Source organism: Prionailurus bengalensis, chromosome E3 (genome assembly GCF_016509475.1).
Source record: "Prionailurus bengalensis isolate Pbe53 chromosome E3, Fcat_Pben_1.1_paternal_pri, whole genome shotgun sequence".
Taxonomy (NCBI): Eukaryota; Metazoa; Chordata; class Mammalia; order Carnivora; family Felidae; genus Prionailurus; species Prionailurus bengalensis.
This window is the reverse complement of record NC_057357.1, coordinates 37,789,624-37,810,459: the sequence shown is the minus strand read 5'-3', so window position 1 is coordinate 37,810,459 and position 20,836 is coordinate 37,789,624. Positions and strand designations below refer to the sequence as shown.

Genomic DNA, 20,836 nt, shown 5'->3' with positions numbered 1-20,836 from the left:
ACACTAAATAAAATACTAGCAAACAAAATCCAATATTGCATTCAGAAAATAATATACCACATAGGATTTCTACACAGCAAGTAAAGTTGGTTCATTATTAGGAAATTCATTAATATACTCTATTACTAGATTTAAGGAGAAAATTAATAATCATCTCCACAGATGCTAAAAAAGCCTTTGACAAAATTCAACACTGATGGCTGTAAACAACACTCAGGAATATAGAAAATGACAAACTCTTTCTCAACATGATAAAATATATGCACACCTTACTCTTAAAATCAGCGTCTTACCTAAGGTGGCATTTCTGCTAAGGTCAGGACCTGGTGAATGCCCACTATCCTCACTCTGTTCAACACCTAACCAAAAGTAGGAGCCAACGTAAATGAATGAAAGAAACCAGATGTACAAAAATCAGAAAGAAGTAGTAAATCTATCTCTATGTACAGATTATATGGTAGCATACCTAGAAGACCCTACAGAATCAATAAATTCAAATGAAAGAATTCAGCGGAATATAAAACTGGTGTACAGACATCAACAGCCTTCATAGTCACAGACAATAAGCAGAGGGTAAAATGGCAGTGAAACCCAACCCACAGCAGCAGCAAAGAAAATCAGACACTTGGGAATAAAAAGTTCTATGCAAAATGTCTACGAGGAAAGATTTTAAACCCTCCAATAGACACAAAAGATGTCCCTTGTCTAGAGAGTCCGACTCAACAGCATGAAAGGGTAGTTCATTTATAAATTTGCCACAATCTCAATAACATGCTGTTTTTAAGCAGCTAGACAAGCTGGTGTTGAAGTTCACACACACGAAACAGCAATAGCTATGGGAACACTGAAAAGGAAAGGCTGCAGGGGGGACTGGCCGGACGAGAGGCAAAAAGCCTCTGCATATTTACAACACCGGAGGTCTGCTGTATGAACAGACAGACCTGGGGAACAGAACAGAGGTCCAGAAACAGACCTGGACACAAAAAGAAATTCAGAATATAGTACAAAGATAGCTTCTCAGATCACCAGGTCAAAGATGGACTGTTGAATAATTTCATGAAACCAAGACAATGGGGAAGCCATCTGAAAAAAAACCACACGTCACACCATGCATGACAATAAAGTATAAATGGATCAGAGAGCTGAATATAAAAAATGAAACCATGGAAGTACCAGAAGAAAACGGACAAATTCATACACAACCAAGGCACAAAGACCTTCTGTGACCCCAAATCTAAAGGCAGTACAAGACTGAACTTGACTACATAAAATTAAAACATTTCACATGGCAATAAGCACCACAAGCAAAGTCAAGAAACTGTAAGCAATCCCCTTTGTGTGGCCGCCGTGCCACCTCTCCCTGGGCACCCCGGCATCCTGTGCACACCTTCAGCCTGGCAGGAACCACTCTACATTCTAACGTCTCTCCTATCAGACCAGCAAGCCTCAACCTCGACTGTACAGTGGAGTCACAGGGAAAGCAGAGGTCTCCTGTCAAGGCTGCGAGAGCCAAATCTCTGGAGGAGAGGTAGGAGGTGGGAGCTGGGGCCGAGGGCGGGGGCGGGGGGGGGGGGGGGGGCGGGTCTTCCTCCCTCTCCCATCCCGCCCTGCGGAACTCCAGCAGAGGGCACAGAAGCAGATACCTGGGCTCCGATAGAGGTTCTTGGGCAGAGTAGGAGAGTGAGCGTCTATCAACCCCACGATCTTCATGTGTCCATACTGCTTGGCCAGCATCCGGGCTGTGGCTCCACTGTGGTCTCTCGTGTCCACTCTGACTCCCTGTGAAATTCATGAAAGAACAAGTACTAGGAACCTGTCCCGTAAAGCACCCTCACTTCCCTGGATGCAGACTCTGGACTCCAACCAAAAAGTACAGTGAATTCTCACCACCCTGGAAAGGTCTTGCCCTGGGCCCTTAACAGCCCCACATCTGCGTAAGAAAAAGGCGAAGGCTCCTTAAGGACAAGGTGGGGGGCGCTGGGGAGGGGCTTGCTAGCAGCAGTCTCCCCACCAGAGAGCCGTGGCAGCTCTCCAACCTCATTCTTGGGCTTTCCAAGCCAGGCAGACAGGTGCTTAAGGGAGAGGCAGGCACTTGCCCCAGGTGGGGAAGGGCGCACTGCAGGCAATGAGGCCAGAGCCTGACCTTCACCCTTTGAATCTGGGCATGCCCAACTCGCTCCACTTCTCTTCACACAGAGAAAACAGCAGACAACAGCTTCACCAGGGAAGCAACTTTTAAAAGTCACAACCACAATGACAGCACCATCCTTCTGAAGAAGAGTCTGGGAGTTTTTATCCAAAGGCCTAAAATGTACTTCTGGTCTTCAGCACAAATGTTTCCAATCCTAGGACTCTCTCCTAAGGAAATTACCCCAAATAAAAGAGAAAGCTTGTATGACATAGATGTTTGGTAGAACATATTTGCAGTAACAGAAACGTGGAGACAGTGTAAATGGGGGAGGAGTCAGCTATGTTATGGCCATAAACGCTGGTATTTACAAATAATTGGTATAGCCGAGTTTTTGAAAGGACCATAGTATGTCTTTACAACATATAAGATATAAGGTATCCTTATGACGAAGAGAAGAAGACAGGGACACACTGGGGACACAGCCATGTGAAGACAGAGGCAGGGACTGAATGATGCATCTACGAGCCAAGAAACACCAGGACCCACCAGAAGTTCAGAGAGAAAAGGAACCATTCCTCCCCAAAGCCTTTGGAGGGGATGTGGCCTTGTTGACACCTTGATCCTGGACTTCTGGCATCCAGAACTGTGAGAAAATAAATTTCTGTGTTTTAAGCCCCCCAAGTTTATAGTAAATTGTTAACAGCAGCCACAGGAAACAAATACACCCATTAATGTGTGAATGGTTAAATGGATTAAGGCATATCACTACTATCAAGTACTGGATCAGAAAGAATGAGGCAGGTTTCTCTACTGATGTGGAAGTAAGTTTGTGATATTCTGCTAACATTTAAAAACACAATGCAGAAGTCTATGTATTCCAGTTTACATAGCAGGATTTCACTTATGTAGAAATCTGTTCAGAGTTATTAACACTCTGGGATGGGGAAGTGTGAGAAAACCTACAGAAGTTTTTTAATGCTTATTCCTAAAATTTCTATTAATTTTCCTGTAAGTTTTATTGTTTGGCTGTTTTTAAGCCTATAGGTTATATTATTTTCATTTATATGTTTTTTTATTCTTTGAGAGAAAAAGAGAGGGAGAGCATGAGCTTGAGCGCACAAGTGGGGCAGGAGCAGAGAGAGAGGGAGACACAGAATCCGAAGCAGGGTCCAGGCTCTGAGCTGTCAGCACAGAGCCCGGCGTAGGGCTCGAACCCACCAACCGTGAGATCATGACGTGAGCCGAAGTTGGAGGCCCAACCAACTGAGCCACCCAGGCGCCCCACAGATTATTTATTTATTTTTTTATTTTTTAACGTTTATTTATTTTTCAGACAGAGAGAGACAGAGCATGAATGGGGAGGGTCAGAGAGAGGGAGACACAGAATCTGAAACAGGCTCCAGGCTCTGAGCTGTCAGCACAGAGCCCGACGCGGGCCTCGAACTCACGGACCACGAAATCATGACCTGAGCCGAAGTCGGCCGCTTAACCGACTGAGCCACCCAGGCGCCCCCATAGATTTTTTAACATCATGAAAATACGGGGGTACCTAAGTGGCTCCATCAGTTGAGTGTCTGACTCTTGACTTTCTCCCTCTCTCTCTGCCCGTTCCCTGCTTGCTCTCTCTCAAAATAAATAACTTAAGAAAAAAAATCATGACAATATATACATTATACAGGCACACCTCAGAGATACCACAGGTGCAGTTCCAGACTGCTGCGGGAAAGGATCACAACAAACCAAGTCAAGTGAATTTTTTCGTTTCCCAGTGCATATAAAAGTTGTATTTACACTATACGGTGGTCGTATATTAAGTGTGCATTATGTCTAAAAAAAAACCAACATGGGGGCACCTGGGCGACTCAGTTGGTTAAGAGTTGGACTCTTGATCTTGGTTCAGGTCATGATCTCACAGTTTTGACACTGAGCCCGAAGTTGGGCTCTGTACTGGGAGTGGAGCCTGCTTAAGATTCTTTCTCTCCCGCTCCCTCTGCTCCTCCCCCAGTGCTCGCTCTCTCTCTGAAAACAAAACAAAACAAAACAAAACAAAACAAAAGGAAAAAACAATATATATACCTAAATTAAAAAATACTTTATTGGGAGGGGCGCCTGGGTGGCTCAGTCGGCTAAGCGTCCTACTTCAGCTCAGGTCATGATCTCGCAGTTTGTGGGTTCGAGCCCCACATTGGGCTCTGTGCTGACGGTTCAGAGCCTGGAGCCTGCTTCAGAATCTGTGTCTCCCTTTCTCTCTGCTCGCCACCTCCCCTCAACTCCCAGCTGGCAGTCTGTCTCTCTCTCTCAAAAGTAAATAAACATTTAAAACATTAAAACAAACAAACAAACAAACAAACAAACCACTTTATCAGGGTACCTGCTTGCTTCAGTCAGTTTAGCATGATCTCAGGGTTGTGAGTTCAACCCCCATGTTGAGCATAGAGCTTATTTAAACAAACAAACAAAAACTTTCTGCTAAAAAAAAGGTATCAACTGGCTTTCCAGCAAGTCATAATCACTAACTATAAATAACCATAACAAGTATGACAGTAATGAAAAAATTTGAAATACTGTGAGAACTACTAAAATGTGACCCAAGGGGCACCTGGGTGGTGCAGTTGGTTAAGCATCCCACTCTTGATCTCAGCTCAGGTCATGATTTCACAGTTTGTGAGTTTGAGCCCCACATTGGGCTCTCTGCTGGTGGCATAGAACCTATTTGGGACTCTGTCTCTCCTTCTCTCTGCCCCTCCCCAGCTTGTATATTCTCTCTCTCAAAATAAATAAATAAATAAATAAAAACTAAAAATAAAATGTGACCCAGAGACACAAAGTGAGCAAATGCTGTTACAAAAATGGCATCAACAGATTTGCTTGAAACAGAGTCTCCACAAACCTTCAATCTGTAAAAAAAAAAATGCAGCATTTGCGAAATTCAATACAGTAAAACAATAAAATGAGGTGTCCCTGCACATTCATAAGTTATAGGAGGATTTCCACACCATATTGCTATTATTGAGGATTTAAGACAAGTTTTATATTTTAAAATATTTTTCAGACCTTATTTGTTTATGCACTTTCACAGGTTCATGGAAAGGCACAAAGAAGTTATTAAATCATTGATAAAAAGCTATTTAAGGGCACCTGTGGGGCTCAGTCATTTAAGTGTCCGACTCTTGATTTCCACTCAGGTCACTATCTCATGGGTCATGAGATAGAGCCCCATGTCGAGCTCTGCACTGACAACACAGGGACTACCTGGGATTCCCTCTGCTCCTCCCCTGCTTGTGTTCAATCTCTCTCTCTCTCTCTCTCTCTCTCTCTCAAATAAACAAACAAAAAAAAGCTATTTAACAAGGAAAAAGTTTGTAACTATGAGAGGTGATAGATGTTAACTTACTGTGGTATTACACACAATATACACATAATTCAAATCATTATGTAGCACACCTTAAACTTACATAATGTTATATGTCAATTTTATCTCAAGAAGAATGGAAAAAATATTTTAAAGATAAAAGATTAAGCAAAAAGGAACATGATTAGGGATGCCTGGGGGGCTCACCCAGTTAAGTGCCCAACTCTTGATTTCCACTCAGGTCATGATCTCATGGTTCATGGGTTCAAGCCCCATGTCAGGCTCTGTGCTGCCAGCTCAGAGCCTGGAGTCTGCTTCGGATTCTGTGTCTCCCTCTCTCTCTGCCCCTCCCCTGCTCATGCTCTGTCCCTCTCTCTCTCTCTCAAAAATAATCTTCCATCTTCCTAATCTTCCTTCGTTTCTAAATTCACTACTCATGAGCATGCTTACTTTAAAAGTATAAAAAAACGAGCTTTCCATTTTAAAAGCTTCAACCCAGCAGTCTGGTGTCTGAGGGCAGAACCACTGGGGCTCAGGGCTCTGGAGGACAAACCAGCAAACATTAAACGTGTACACACCTCTGACCCAGCAATTCCACTTCCAGGAATTTGGCCTCAGGAAATAATTAAGGACATACACTAACATTTGGGATGTTCCCATCAGCATTTAGCATGGTCAAAACCATGAAGACCCTAAAGTGAGAAATCAGTGAACTAAGTGAGATCTGTAAAGTGGAACACCAGTCCCCCATTTATATGACAGGTCCAAGTATATATGTATTAATATGGATGGGGTGCCCAAGACATCGTGAAGAGAAAAAAAAAAAAGCATATTACAAAACATTTTGTATAACAGGACTCCACCTTAACTTAAAATATTTATTAAAAAAAAAAAACAGGGGGCGCCTGGGTGGCGCAGTCAGTTGAGCGTCCGACTTCAGCCAGGTCACGATCTCGCGGTCCATGGGTTCGAGCCCCGCGTCGGGCTCTGGGCTGATGGCTCAGAGCCTGGAGCCTGTTTCCGATTCTGTGTCTCCCTCTCTCTCTCTGCCCCTCCCCTGTTCATGCTCTGTCTCTCTCTGTCCCCAAAATAAATAAACGTTGAAAAAAAAAATTAAAAAAAAAAAAAAACAGGAGGGAGCACCCAGGAGGCTCAGTCAGTTACATGTCCAAACTTGAGCTTAGGTCATGATCTCCGAGTTTTCATGAGTTCGAGCCCCGTATCGGCTCTGTGCTGACAGTGCAGAGTGTGCCTGGGATTCTCTCTTTCAAAATAAATAAATAAACTTACAAAAAAAAATCAGGATACTCAATGAGTTATTAACATGTGTGATATCTGGGTGATGAGATTAGGAATAGTTTTGGATTTCTTTTTGCTTCACTGTACTTTCTAATTCTTTTATAGCAGGCATATACCACTGTACAATAAACATTCATTTATGTACTCTTCTGCCTTATTTTGAAAACCCATGACCAACTGACAAGCTTGGTTGAGCCTAGTATAAAAGGTGATTATCACAGGTCCCCTAGTAGGACAAAACTGCATTTTTACAAGACTTTAACTGAGTTTTACTTTCTATAATCCCCCACTTTCAAGAGCTCTAGTTAGAAATCAGCTATGAAACCTTCAGCCTTCAAAGATCATTTCTAGACGGGTCTAGAAGGGGAAATGGAACGAAGGTAGTCAAAAGGCACAAATTTCCAGTTATAAGCAATTTACGATGACTGCAGTGAACATTGCCATATGACATATATTGAAGTTGTGGAGAGTAAATCCTGAGTTCTCGTCACAAGGAAACAATCTGTGTCTGTGTCTACGTAAGATGTGGACGCTCGCCGAATACGTGGTCATCACTTGACAATCCATGGAAGTGAAATCACAACACTGCACACCCTACACTTACAACAGGGATGTTTGTCAGTTCTAGCTCAGTAAAACTGGGGGAGGGAAAGAGGGAGAATTTCTAGTTTCAATTTGATAGAAAGAACCCAAACGTTTCAACCAAAACAAACAACACCATCTTTACTGCAGGGTTTCAACTATCATCTGTTTTTAAGCTTGGAAGACTTCAACCTCAGACTATAGGAAAGGGAAAAAAAGCAGTAATGTTATTCCTTAGTGACTAAATGAGGAAGAAAATAGAACCCAGGACAAGGTCCCTGAGGTGAGGGAAGAAAATATGATTTATTTATCCTTTACAATGTTTTGTTTTTTCTTCCTCTTTTATAATGTACGTAACATATTACTAGAGAAGGACATGACTGGTGGAGCTGTGAGGGCCTGGCCCTCCCAGAAGGAAGGGGAACGGGGTACAAGGGAGGCAGCTACAGCCCTCTCCTGTCCTTGCAGAGCACAGAGTGTCCATCCTCATGCAGTTCTCTGTCTCCAGGACCGGGGACTGGTTCTGGAGGGCCCGCCCCTCTGGCTCCCTGAGATCTTTTTTTTTTTTTTTTTTTTCAACGTTTATTTATTTTTGGAACAGAGAGAGACAGAGTATGAACGGGGGAGGGGCAGAGAGAGAGGGAGACACAGAATCGGAAACAGGCTCCAGGCTCTGAGCCATCAGTCCAGAGCCCGACGCAGGGCTCGAACTCACGGACCGCGAGATCGTGACCTGGCTGAAGTCAGACGCTTAACCAACTGCGCCACCCAGGCGCCCCACCTGAGATCTAACCATGACTGAGCAGGAGGAAATCTACAGGGAATGAGGAGCAAAGGAGCATCTATGCAGGCCTAGCCACACGGCCTCGCCAGCAGAGGAACAACCTGGCCATCAGCCACAGGCTCCCAGCAGTGCCCACCACCATCAGCCAGAAAGGAATCATGCTGAATCGACCAACACCTTCTACTCCCGATTAGTGCTCTAGAGGGAGAACTCAGAGTTGATTTCCAGAGTTTGATTGCTGCATGTGATTATGAAAGACAAAACTGTTTTTAGGAAATACACACTAAAGTACTGAGGGGGAAAAAGGGCATTATGTCAGCAACTTACTTTCAAATGGTTCTAAAAAGATAATATGTATATAAAGAGAGACTAAATAAAGAAAACAAGATGAAATGTTAATATATGGGGAATCTAATGAAGGCACAGAAATTTTTGCATTCTTTTGACATTTAAGTCTGAAATTATTTCAAAATTTCAAAAAATTTTCAAAAGAAATCCAATTCAATTTGTTGTTCCTCAAAACAAGTTGCCTACAACAGACAATCTCACACCCAGGTGGGGAATAAAGGTACCAAATGAGGGGCATAATCTGCATGGTAGATAAATTACCTAAAGTCTCTGACTTTCCAATGTGTTTTCCACTTAAAAAAACTATGTGAATGTCTCATGACTTCCAGTTCTACCTTACTTGAAATCAAACTCTCAACTCAGAAGCAGAGGTTAAGCTTTTTACAGGTTTGAGCTCATACTCATCTATTCTTCACCTTATGCTAGGTCTTAAGAGTGCAATTACCTTCAGAGAACAATTATTTGCAAAAAGAAAGCCCAAATGGCTGATAAATATGCGAAACAATGCTCAACCTCACCAGAAATCAGAGAAAGGCAAAAACAGGAGACAGCTCATCTGACAGTGTACCAAGTGTTATTGAGGGCATACAGGATGAGAGCTACAACGATCAGAACATCAATCAGGAAAGTCAGTTAACACTGTCTGGTAAAGATTCACCCACCCTACACACAAAAAAATTCTACTTGAAGAATATATTCTGATTTCTTTAAAATCCCTCCACACATGCTCGAGAAGACAAGTAAAAAACGAGAACCACAGCCCTGTCAACAATAGCAAAGTGGAAACAACTTAAATGTCCACTAAGAAAGGAATGAATAAAATGTAAAATACTCTTATGTTCAACATACACAGAGCTGTCAAAATGAATGAACTGTATCTCCAAGTACCAGAACTCTGTTGAATGACACGTAACAGTCTGACATGTTATTTACACGTATCTTTAAAATACATAAAACAGGGGCGCCTAGGTGGTTCAGTGGGTTAAGCGTCCGACTTCGGCTCAGGTCGTGATCTCGCAGTCCGTGAGTTCGAGCCCCACGTCGGGCTCTGTGCTGACTGCTCAGAGCCTGGAGCCTGTTTCAGATTCTGTGTCTCCTTCTCTCTCTGACCCTCCCCCATTCATGCTCTGTCTCTCTCTGTCTCAAAAATAAATAAACATTAAAAAAAAATAATAAATAAAATTAAAAATAAAATAAAATAAAATAAAATAAAATAAAATAAAATAAAATATATAAAACAATCTGTGCATTCCTTGAGGTCACACAGTGCGAGATGAAAGTATAAACTCAGGGACAGGAAAGGTACAGACCAACATCTGCAGAGAGGTCACCCTGGGATCATGTGGGTGGTATTAGATTTATCTTCTGTACTTTTCTGTATGTTGACAGTACTTCAAGGGGGGCGCCCGGGTGGCTCAGTCGGTTAAGCATACGACTCTTGATTTCAGCTCAGGTCTTGATCTCACAATTGTGGGATCAAACTCTGCGGCGGGCTCTGTGCTGAGCATGGAGCCTGCTTAGGATTCTCTGCCCCACCCCCACTCACATGCACTCTCTCTCAAAATAAATAAACATTAAAAAAAAAAAAAAAAAAAAAAAAAGGAAAGAGGGGATCCTGGGTGGCTCAGTTGGCTAAGCATCCGACTTCAGCTCAGGTCATGATCTCACGGTTCATGGGTTCAAGCCCTGCGTGTCTGGCTCTGCGCTGTCAGTGCAGAGCCTGGAGCCTGCTTCAGATTCTGTGTCTCTCTCTCTCTCTCTCTCTGCTCCACCCCCACTTGCATCCTGTCTGTCTGTCTCTCTCAAAAATAAGTAATCAAAATTTAAGGTTCATAATTCTTGCTACTGTGGAGAGAATGGAAGCTTGTACAGTTTGTTCTTCAGATGGCAAGTGAGCAACACCTATGTTAAGACTGTACTTACACTCCATGCAAAATTCTACCTTCATTACTCAACCAGACAGATGTGGTCACACACGTGTGCAGAGATATATGTGCAGAAAGTCTTCACGGCACTGTGTGTGACAGCAAATGGCTGGCAACGACCTAATTTCATCCACAGACCACTGTCAAATCTCTGATCCATCCCTACAAGGGAGTGCTGTGCCGCCATGAAAAGAGAGAGAGAAGAGAGCTTAACATACACTAATATAGAACAATCTCCCCAACAGACAGTTAAAAAAAAAAAAAAAAAAATCAAGCTGAGAAGCAGGTTGCAGCAAAGGGGGCAGGCAGGCTCCCTGCACCCCTGTCTCATGTAAGTGTACTATCCCCAAATTCTTTTTCAAAGAAAAACAGCCTATTAACATTGTATTATGTTCAAGTTTCTACCAATGAGTAAGTAAAACACAAACTATCCAATAAAGTGGGCCCCAAAATAGAGAAAACTCATAAAAAAAATACAAATTGGCCAATAAATGTATCCTTAAATGTTCAACTTCACTGATAAGTACAAACCCAAACGAGATACCACATTTCTGTCACCACATTGGCGGAAACTTAACACGAGTAAGTTCCTGAGCTGGTGAAGACATGAGAAAATGGGCCCCTTCACATACTACTGGTGGGAAAGCAAGAGACCACCCTTCAGTGGGAATTTGTTAGGACTTCTATTTCTCCTGAACTTTTTCAACAACTTTATTAAGATATAATTCACGTACCATGCAATTCACCCACTTACAATGTATAATTCAGAGGCATGCAGCCATCACCACAATCAATTTTAGAACATTTCTCTCACCCTGAAAAGAGATCCTGTACCCCTTAAATACTACCCTCTCTCCAATACTCCCATCTCTCATCATCCCTTCCCACCCGCTGCTGCTGGCCCTAGGCCACCATTAATCTACTTTCTAACTCTACAGATTTGCTCATTCAGGACATTTCAAATATAAAGAATCATACAATATGTGGTCCTTTGTGCCTGGCTCTTATCACTCAGTAGTATTTTCAAGGTCCGTGTTGTAATAGGTGTCAGAACTTTACTCCTTTTTATGGCTCAATAACATTCCATTGTGTGGAAAGACCACATTTTACTTATCCATTTATCAGTTGATGGACATGTGGATTTCCACCTTTTGGTTATGGCAAAAAAACACTGGTGTGGACATTGTGTGTTAAGTGTTTGTGTGGACCTGTTTTCAATTCTCTGGGGGTAGATACGGAGGAGAATGGCTTTATGTTTAACTGTTTGAGAAACTGCCAGACGGTTTTCCCAACAGGCTGCATCATTTTACATTCCTGTCAGCAGTGTGTGAGGCTTCCAACTGTCCACATCCTCACCCACTTATTACTGTCTGTCTTTTTATGTTACAGACGTCCCAGTAGTTTTGATTTACAATTCAACATGTGAGTTGGGGCGGCATGGGTGGCTCAGTCCGTTGAGTGTCCGACTTTGGATCAGATCATGATCTCACGGTTTGTGGATTCAAGTCCCACATTGGGCTTGCTGCTGTCAGCGTGGAGCCTGCTTCAGATCCTCTGTCCCCCTCTCTCTCTACCTCTCCCTGACTTGCACTCTCTCAAAAATCAATTAAAAAAAAAAAATTAAAAAAATTAACATGTGAACGCCAGCAACCCCTCCTACAGAAATACGATATACAGAAATACCTGCACGCAAGCCCAAGTTCCCGGTACAGAGAGGGTCTCTAGAGCACTGTTTATAACTGTAAAATGTAAGAAACCTAAATCTCAACTACTACGGAACTGATTAATTACACCCATATATACTGTAGAAGGAAAAAAAGGTCTATTGCATATTAAGTGATCTTCTAAAAGCTGCAGAGTAAATACACAGTAGAATCCCACTCCGCTCAAAATGGAAAGCACTGTGTTTATAGTTGTCTACAGGTACACCTTCCTAAGCAGAAGAGTCTGGGGCTGCCTCAAACCAAGTGGGCACCTTGGGGAGAAGCAGGGGGTGGCTGAAAAGGGAGGAAGATCTTAGCATTCTTACTCTAATGTTTTTAAGTAATGGGATAAGTTATTTACTTTCTAAAACATATTTTCTACAGTTTTGAAATGATAGCATTACAGGAATAGGTGTCTATTTTTACTCACCACTGTACCTGAGTGCCACACAACACTTGGCATCCACAGATACGATGAAAACGCGCTCAATAAATAGAAAGCGGCTACTTCCGTGCAGAAAACTCTGTGATAGCTCATACTTCAAGGAGAAGATTCCTCACCTGCTGTGACTAAAGTGTAAGCTAACAAACAGGGTCACTTACATGATTGAGAAAATACTGCACAATTATTTCATGGCCAGAGGCAGCTGCTTCCATCAAAGGAGTAAATCCATATACTGGTTCCCTACAAGACAGAGGCCATGGTCAGACAATTATTGGAGAGAACTTTGCCACGCAGAAGCTTCCCTGCTGCAGACAAGACCAAGCTGGTACAAAGTCACCCTTCCCTAAGCACAGAGGTCTCCCTCTCCCCAGAACCAACAGAGAGATGTGAAAAAGTTCACATTAACACATCAGCCTCATAAATTCTTCTGGTTCTACCCTTTTTTTAAGTTTATTTATTTGAGAGAGACAGAGAGAGAGAAAGAGGGGGCACTCAGGTGGCTCAGTCGGTTAAGCATCCAACTCTTAGTTTCAGCTCAGGTCATGATTTCATGGTTTAGTGAGTTCAATCCTGCTTGGCATTCTCTGTCTCCCTCTCTCTCTGCCCCTCTGCCACTCACGCTCTCAAAGTAAATAAATAAACTTTAAAAATTAAATAAAAAAAAAAAAAGAGGGAGACAGAGAGCAGGAGAGGGGCAGAGAGACAGGGAGGGACAGAATCCCAAGCAAGCTCGACGTTGTCAGCACAGAGGCCAACATGGGTCTCAATCTCATGACCGCAAGATCATGACCTGAGCCAACACCAAGAGTAGGACGCTTAACTGAATGAGCCACCCAGGTGCTCCCGATAATCACTCCTAAGCTGCTTCCACTTGCCACCTCTTAAATTTCCATTTTAATTACAAGCCGAAAGCAACTGTTGCCCTTCACTGCACACAGAAAGCCAGCGTCTCCCTTCCACCTATCCAGATCCTATGCCTTGAGCTCAACATCTTCCAGAAACCCTCCCAAAAGCTCCAGGACCAACCATCTACCTTGTCCTTAGCTTGCCTAGTATCTGATGCTTATTTTGGGGTTTGCTTACAATTTGCTCAGCACTGCCTACAGCTGCCCTCTGACCCTCACTTCCCTTCAGACTGGTCTAGAAGACAGGAACCAAGCTAAATCCTGGGTTTCATCCATTGTAAGATACACCATTTTTGCATTTTAACATCTCCCAAGCCAGAATTTATCTTAAAATCAACAGGCAAGTGGCATTTTGATCAGTGGCACTTCTTCCTCAGTGGCATATGAAATGGTGGCATGTATCTTATAAGAGATGGCTTCAGCCAGGGGCGTGCACAGTGTCAGGTGGATGCGTGGCTGGTACTTGCTGTGCTGAAAGGGGATTATCACTGTGACATGCTTTGGACGACAACACCCCTTCCAGCTTACAAAACTCATGACTACTTTCAAAGCATCAACTCACCCAACACAGACAAAGGCAAGAAGGAGAAAGGAGTTAGCATTTAATGCCATTCACAATGCCAGGCCCAGGCCCCTAATGTGTGACAGAACATGTAATTTTTCTAACAACACCATGACACCGGTACTGCCATCCCCAGTTTTCAGGCTTAGTGGCACCTGGGTGACTTAGTCAGTTAAGTGACTTCGGCTCAGGTCAAGATCTCGCGATTCACAAGTTTGAGCCCCATCTGACTCCCTGCTGTTAGCACAGAGACCGTTTAAGAGTCTCTCTCCTCCTCTCTCTGCCCCTCACCTGCTTGTGCTCTCTCTCAAATATAAATAAACATTAAAAAAAAAAAAAAAAGAGGGACACCTGAGAGGCTCAGTCGGTTAAGCGTCCGACTGTGGCTCAGGTCATGATCTCGCAGTTCGTGGGTTGGGACTCTGTGTTGACAGCTGGGAGCCTGGAGCCTGCTTCGGATTATGTGTCTCCCCCTCTCTCTCTGCCCTTGTCCTGCTCACACTTTGTCTCTGTCTCTCAAAAATAAATAAATATTTTAAAAAGTTAATAAAAAAAGAGAAAGGAAGGAAGGAAGGAAGGAAGAAAATGAGACTCAGAGCACTTAAAGTGCTGTACCCAATGTCCCGTGACAGATGCAGGAAAAAGCTCAGCCTATCCTCAAGCTCCCCATGCCTGGACAGGACTGTCCCCTCTGCCCAAGGCAGGGGCTACTCTGCACTCTAGCCTCCCCAGCTGCCCTCCTCAGAGTCAGAGCGACCACCAAAGACCTGGTAATCACCTCACGTTGGCATTCGCTCCACTGTCCAAAAGGAACTTGACCATCTGCTGGTGCCCAGCGCTGGTGCAGTGGAAGAGGGCAGTCCAGCCTTGAATGTCCTTCATTTCCAGCTCGGCACCTTGCTTCAAGAGAACACAGAATGCTCGTTACAGCCTCAGCTCCTCTGTGTGGGGCGGGCGCCCTCCAGGCCGTCACACTGCAAGAATCAAAGTGATTACACGAACACGCACACGCACACCATGGTCTGCGGTGGTTCACGTCTCTGCCAGAGCCGGGAGCCCCGCACATTTCTGAGCCTGAGTCCCCTCGTAGCTCACCTGGAGGAGAAAGTAGGCGATGCTCTCGTTGCCACAGCTGGAAGCCAGCATCAGTGGAGTCTGCCCTTCCGGGGTCGGCACATTCACACTCACCCCCGCCTCAAGCAGCAGGTGCACGATGGTATCGTGTCCAATGTAGGAAGCATACATCAGCGGGGTCCAGCCACCACCATTCTTCTTATTCAAATCTAACTCTCTCCTAAACAAATGCAAGATATGCTAGACATGTCCCGCCATCTCACGTGTGAGGTTTACCAAAGCCAGCGGCAAGGCCAGGCCAAGACAAAGAGGGGGAAGTACAGCCAGGAAGCAGAAGTTATCTGCCACGCTGGACATCATAGGGGAGGGGAGGAAGACAGGGGAACAGTTAGGTTTGCTATACAGCTGCCTCTGCAAAGTCCACAGGGCTATCTTCCTCCTCCAACTGCACATTCTCATTGGCCCCTCCTCCTATCCCAAGGCCAGCAATTCTCTTCTTTCCTACCCCCAGCAACACAGATGGTTCTCAACCGGGGGATTCTGCCCCCCAGGAGACATTTGGCAAAGTCTGGACACATTACTGGTTCACAAGTGCATAAGGAAAAGCTACTGGCATCTAGGGGGTGGAGGCCAGGGATGCCGCTAAATATCCTGCATGCACAAGTCAGCCTCCCAACAGAGAATGATCTGGCTTAGATTGTCAGGAGTGCCAAGGTCAAGAAACTGTGACCCGGAGCCTTGATTGCCTTCCAACAGACCAGGATCTGCTAGTCCGGTGCTGGGTGGAAAGGAAAGGGGAAGGGACTCAGACAATGGGTAAGATTTCTCCCTCGTCACCTCATCCTACAAAAACATTCTTGGAAAATCAGTACCCAGAGGATCCTATCTTTTTCACTGATTTCCACCAAAATTCTAAAGAAGCGTTTCCCCCAGGAAAAAAAATTATGGGCTTCCTACCCCAGAGTTTGGGCCTGGGGCATGGAAATAACATCTACTTCCAGAACACCCTGCATGGTTCAGCTTTCCTCTTGCACAATCCCAGCCTCCAGTGGAGGTAGGCGATGCTCTCGTTGCCACAGCTGGAAGCCAGCATCTGGCAGTCCAGTCTGACAGTCAACCCACAGTCTGTGCCTCTCAGAGGTTTGGACACAAGAAGCCACACCAGACAATTATGTTCCATTTGCTAGCACCTTCTATTCACTCCGGGATACCCATGCAGCCATTCCAGAAGGTCCTGATCCCAGGAATGCAATGGTAGCCACTGGCTGGGAGAGCGCACAGAGACCAGTCCATCCTGGCCAGATGACCTTCGCTGGTGGCTCAATTCCATGTGGAGAAGAGCCCAGCCCTCCACAGAGTGTCTCTGAGGCTCTGACACGTCCAGTTGGGCCCAAGCCTCCCTTCTGATGCCTCTACTCGCTTCAGGTCCCAGTCTGCTTACTGTCAGCAGCCTTGGTGTCAGCTAGGGCTACAGTCCCAACCGGAGCACAAACACTTCCCCTCTCCCCTGTGGAGCCATTCCAGACTGTGGATTTATTAATTTTTGTAATGTTCTATTTATTTTTGAGAGACGCAGAGTGAGAGTGGGGGAGGGGCAGAGAGAGAGGGAGACACAGAATCCGAAGTAGGCTCCAGGCTCCGAGCTGTCAGCACAGAGCCTGATGCAGGGCTCAAACCCACAAACTGTGAGATCATGATCTGAGCCGAAGTCGGACGTCCAACCGACTGAGCCACCCAGGCGCCTTCCTGGACTATGCATTTAAACAGTACACCCAAAGGCTTAAAAACCCAAGAATGCCAAAGGAGCAAAGTTGTAACTGGGGTCTCAGTGACCCTGTGAGGGAATGTGCTGCCTGTGTATCCAGCTAACATTCCAAAAGCCACCTGGTACAGGAGTACAAAACATTATGTCTTACCACAGTGTTATACTTGTACTTAACTGGCCACATATTTATAAGTGGCAGTTATGACTTAGGAACCAGAAACCCAGAGCTTATACAAGGCTTTGCTCTGGCTCCCCAGGAACTGAAACAGGCACACGTAGATATAGACATAGATGGTTTCTCCTAGTTGTCAATGAGAAACAGAAACAATGAGGTGGATGTAAGGGGGTGGAGGCAAGGAGATTGGTCCTTTTCCAAAAACTAAATTAACGCACGTGTAAGACTGCAGGTGGCAATCAGGTGGCGATCCCCAGAGAGGAAGATGAATCCCACCTCCTCCTCCTCTATGGTAGAAGCCAGAGTGACAGGAAGGCACAAGGGATAAAAATGAATCTCCTGGGGAAAGGAGGCCACAGGGCATCACTTTCTAACTTTATTTTTGTTTTGTCTGAGCACTTCTGCAATTAGTAAGAACCATAAAATGATTGTAGTTAACAAAAGTCTGAAATGATTCATAAGCTTATGAAAAAAGCCCAAACTGTCGTTTTCTTCTTAGGAATAAAAACGGACTTATTCGTGTCCAGCCTAAATCATTAGTGACAGCTGTCTGACAGACACAGGGATATATCTCGGTGTGTTCCATGTCTGCGACTGTGTGCAAGGCCCCATAAGCTCACTGACAGCCCTGCCTGGGATCTGAAGCCACAGAGACGGTACTCAAAATCTGAGCAGGAACATTTCCCAAGGTCTCTTACCGCTGCACACATTCCTTCACCACTTCATATTGGCCAATGGAAGCAGCTGTGTGAAGATCCAAGGGGACGGCCAGCTCCTCCCGGCCGACCTGAGCACCCAGCCCATGCCACATGGACAAGCTGCAGTTCAGGAGTTCTGGCTCACTGGCTTCATCGCTGAGCTCCGACATCACTGTGGAGGGAGATCGAGGGGTTAGAGCGTTCCTTCCTGGTTGTTCCAGGGAACAGAACAGGAAGGTCACACTCCCACCTGCAGTAGGCGGCTGGTCACTATCCTAGCAGACTGCCACTCAATGCAGCCAACTCCTGGGACAGACTTAGAAGATTATCATTAAGTGCTATATGGTTTGGGCAGCTCCATCCTTCTAATACCGGTGAGCTTGTCACCAGACACAAAGAAAGGAGCATATATGGTGAGTCACACGCTGCAGTGGACACTTCCCTTCATCAACCCTCAGGCCCCAGTTCTACCAAGGGAATTCTCCAGGGACTCAGGAAGCCTGACAACCTCTTGGATGGGCAGTTAAGAAACGTTAATTGGGTCACTGGACCCAATCAACTCTTGGGTGTGGTGGGAAAGAAGCCTGGACTTGGGAGTTACATCAAAATTTAGCTCTGCTATTTACCATCTCCAGTCTTTACTTCTGCGCTAATGGGGGCATAGCTCAAGGGGCTGTTGTTAAACACACATGGACGAAAGGATAAGTAAACAGTGGCACAGCCGTATAGTGGAACGCTACTAATAAGCAGAAGGTACAAACAGTTGACACACACAGTAATAGACACAACATATGAATGAACATCAAACTCACTGTGCTAAAGAAGTCAGACTCAAAGGCTACCTACTTTATGATTCCATTTACAGGACATTCTAGAAAAAACAAAATGGAAGGGCTAGAGGACAGATCAGCGGGACTGGGGTTAGGAATGGGGGGACCACAAAGGGACAGCAAGAGGGAATTTGGGGGGAATGTTTTATATACTGGTTGGTAGATATGTTGACTCTATACGTTAATCAAAACTCATAGACCCAAACACCAAATGAGTGAACTTTAATGTAAACATTTTTTTTTATTAAAAAAAAATTTTTTTAATCCTTGTTTATTTTTGGGAGAGAGAGACAGAATGTGAGTGGTGGAGGAGCAGAGAGAGGGGGAAACAGAAATTGAAGCAGGCTCCAGGCTGAGCTCTTGGCACAGAGCCCAACACAGGGCTGAAACCCAAGAACGGTGAGTTCATGACCTGAGCCGAAGTCGGACACTTAACTGACCGAGCCACCCAGGAGCACCCTAATGTAAAAATTTTAAACAAATCTTTAAAAAGAAAAGACAAGTCACAGCACAGAAACTATGATGTGATTGGTGTTTGGCCAAGGTTGACTGAGTAGGAATCCACCCATACATTCCTTGAAAACAGGAGGGATGGGAGAGTGATACACTGGAAAATGTGTGGGGTGGTGGAACGTTCCTGGAGAGCCACTATACCAGGATGAGGAGTCCATGAAAGTCCTTTATTCTGGGAATCCTAACCAAATCAATGCCAGGCCATTAGCTTCCTATTAGAACCTTTAGGTCCCCAAGTAACTTTTGTCTCCTACCTACTATGGGTGGGAGAGAACAAGGAAACAACTATAGCAAAGAGAGAAAAGGAGGGTCATGTCCATTCAGATGACCTAAAGGCACTCCAGCAGTTCACAGATGCATTAGGACCTCAGTCTCTACTAAAGAATGCTTCCACACTCCAGGTAACAGCTGAGATGGCCAAACAACAAGCCACCAATCTGAGGGACAAAGAATCTTGTAAGCCCTTGGCCAGAATATGTGTACATATGATGGGGCCTGTAGGTAACCAAGTTCAGAGCAAAGCCCAATGTCCTGGTACCACCACCTCCTCACACTGGCAGGGCCTGAGATCAACCAGCTTTCTCACTCTGCAGGCAAGAAACCCCAACCTGAATAGTCCAAGCCAACAAATACTGGATAAGAACCCAAATAAGCCGAGTGCCAGTTAAGGGCCCCTTTCCACACATCCCTCAAGCCTCCTATAGGTGGGTCTCTTTTACTCCAAATGCCTCCTCCAGAGTAGAGTCCATGCAGTCTCTCATATATTTTTTAAAGTTTATTTATTTACAGGAGTGCCTGGGAGGCTCAGCAGGTTAAGAGTCCCACTTCGGCTCAGGTCATGATCTCCTGGTTTGTGGGTTAGAGCCCCGGGTCAGGCTCTGTGCTGACAGCTCAGAGCCTGAAGCCTCCTTCGGATTCTGTGTCTCCCTTTCTTTCTGCTCCTCTCCCACTCGCAGTCTGTCTCTCTCCCCTTCAAAAATAAATAGACATTAAAAAAAATTAAGTTTATTTATATATTTATTTTGAGAGTACAAGTGAGGGAAGGCCAGAGAAAGGAGAGAGAGAATCTCAAGCTGGCTCCGCAGCCACAGCACGGAGCCCCACGCGGGGCTCGAACTCACAAACCATGAGATCATGACCTCAGCCGGTCATGAGCCGAGACCAAGAGTCGGAAGCTTAACTGCCTGAGCCAGCCAGGGGCCCCTATGTGGTCTCTCTTATTATTAGAGGCTCAGGTGTCTCTCACCCTGCAAGGCGGCAATCACAACCAGGCCCGGCTCTAGGAGGCTATGGAGGGAGAACTCGCATGCCACGGGGCCGTAAAGCTACTGGTACTTCTTTTGTCACCATGCCACATGTCACACACTCTACAATGATGGGGTATTTGTTATGAATAAAACGATTACGTTCATCCATACATTTGTAGACTTGCTTAGTATCCATTACCTTTTCAATAACCCAACAACCTTAACTAAAAAATAATGACGCTGATAGTCGGCCGCCACGCCCACAGGGAGGAAGTCTGCAAAAGCCCAAAGGCAGCCCGTCTCGTCCTGACTCGTGAGCCGTTCGCGCAGACTGGGGTACCCACCCCGGTTGTCAGGCCCCGGGGTGGGTCCTTCGAGAACACCGCCAGGCCAGACCGCACAGACATCCCCTGACATCTCCTCCTGGTAACCCCACATGGCACGTGGCTCTGCCGTCGCCTCCACAAGGATGCAAAAGCGGAAGCGTAGCCAGAAACT

The 20,836-nt window shown here is 45.1% G+C and overlaps 1 protein-coding gene across 9 annotated transcripts in view; it reads right to left on the bottom strand.

Annotated features, from left to right (window-relative positions):
- ANKS3 (ankyrin repeat and sterile alpha motif domain containing 3) overlaps positions 1–20,836 on the bottom strand; it is a 35,187-nt gene that overhangs the window by 14,134 nt on the left and 217 nt on the right. For 4 of the 9 annotated variants that reach the window (XM_043560644.1, XM_043560645.1, XM_043560646.1 and 1 more), the window contains exons 2-7: positions 20,683–20,799; positions 17,749–17,920; positions 15,132–15,330; positions 14,815–14,936; positions 12,728–12,809; positions 1,644–1,779 (exon numbers count right to left, since the gene is read on the bottom strand). In XM_043560644.1, the coding sequence (XP_043416579.1) occupies positions 1,644–1,779; positions 12,728–12,809; positions 14,815–14,936; positions 15,132–15,330; positions 17,749–17,920; positions 20,683–20,776 (805 nt within the window). In that variant the 5' untranslated portion in view covers positions 20,777–20,799. Of the gene's footprint in view, positions 1–1,643; positions 1,780–12,727; positions 12,810–14,814; positions 15,011–15,131; positions 15,331–17,748; positions 17,921–20,682; positions 20,800–20,836 lie in introns of those variants that run through there. The other 5 variants (XM_043560648.1, XM_043560649.1, XM_043560650.1 and 2 more) reach the window with 3 other exon arrangements.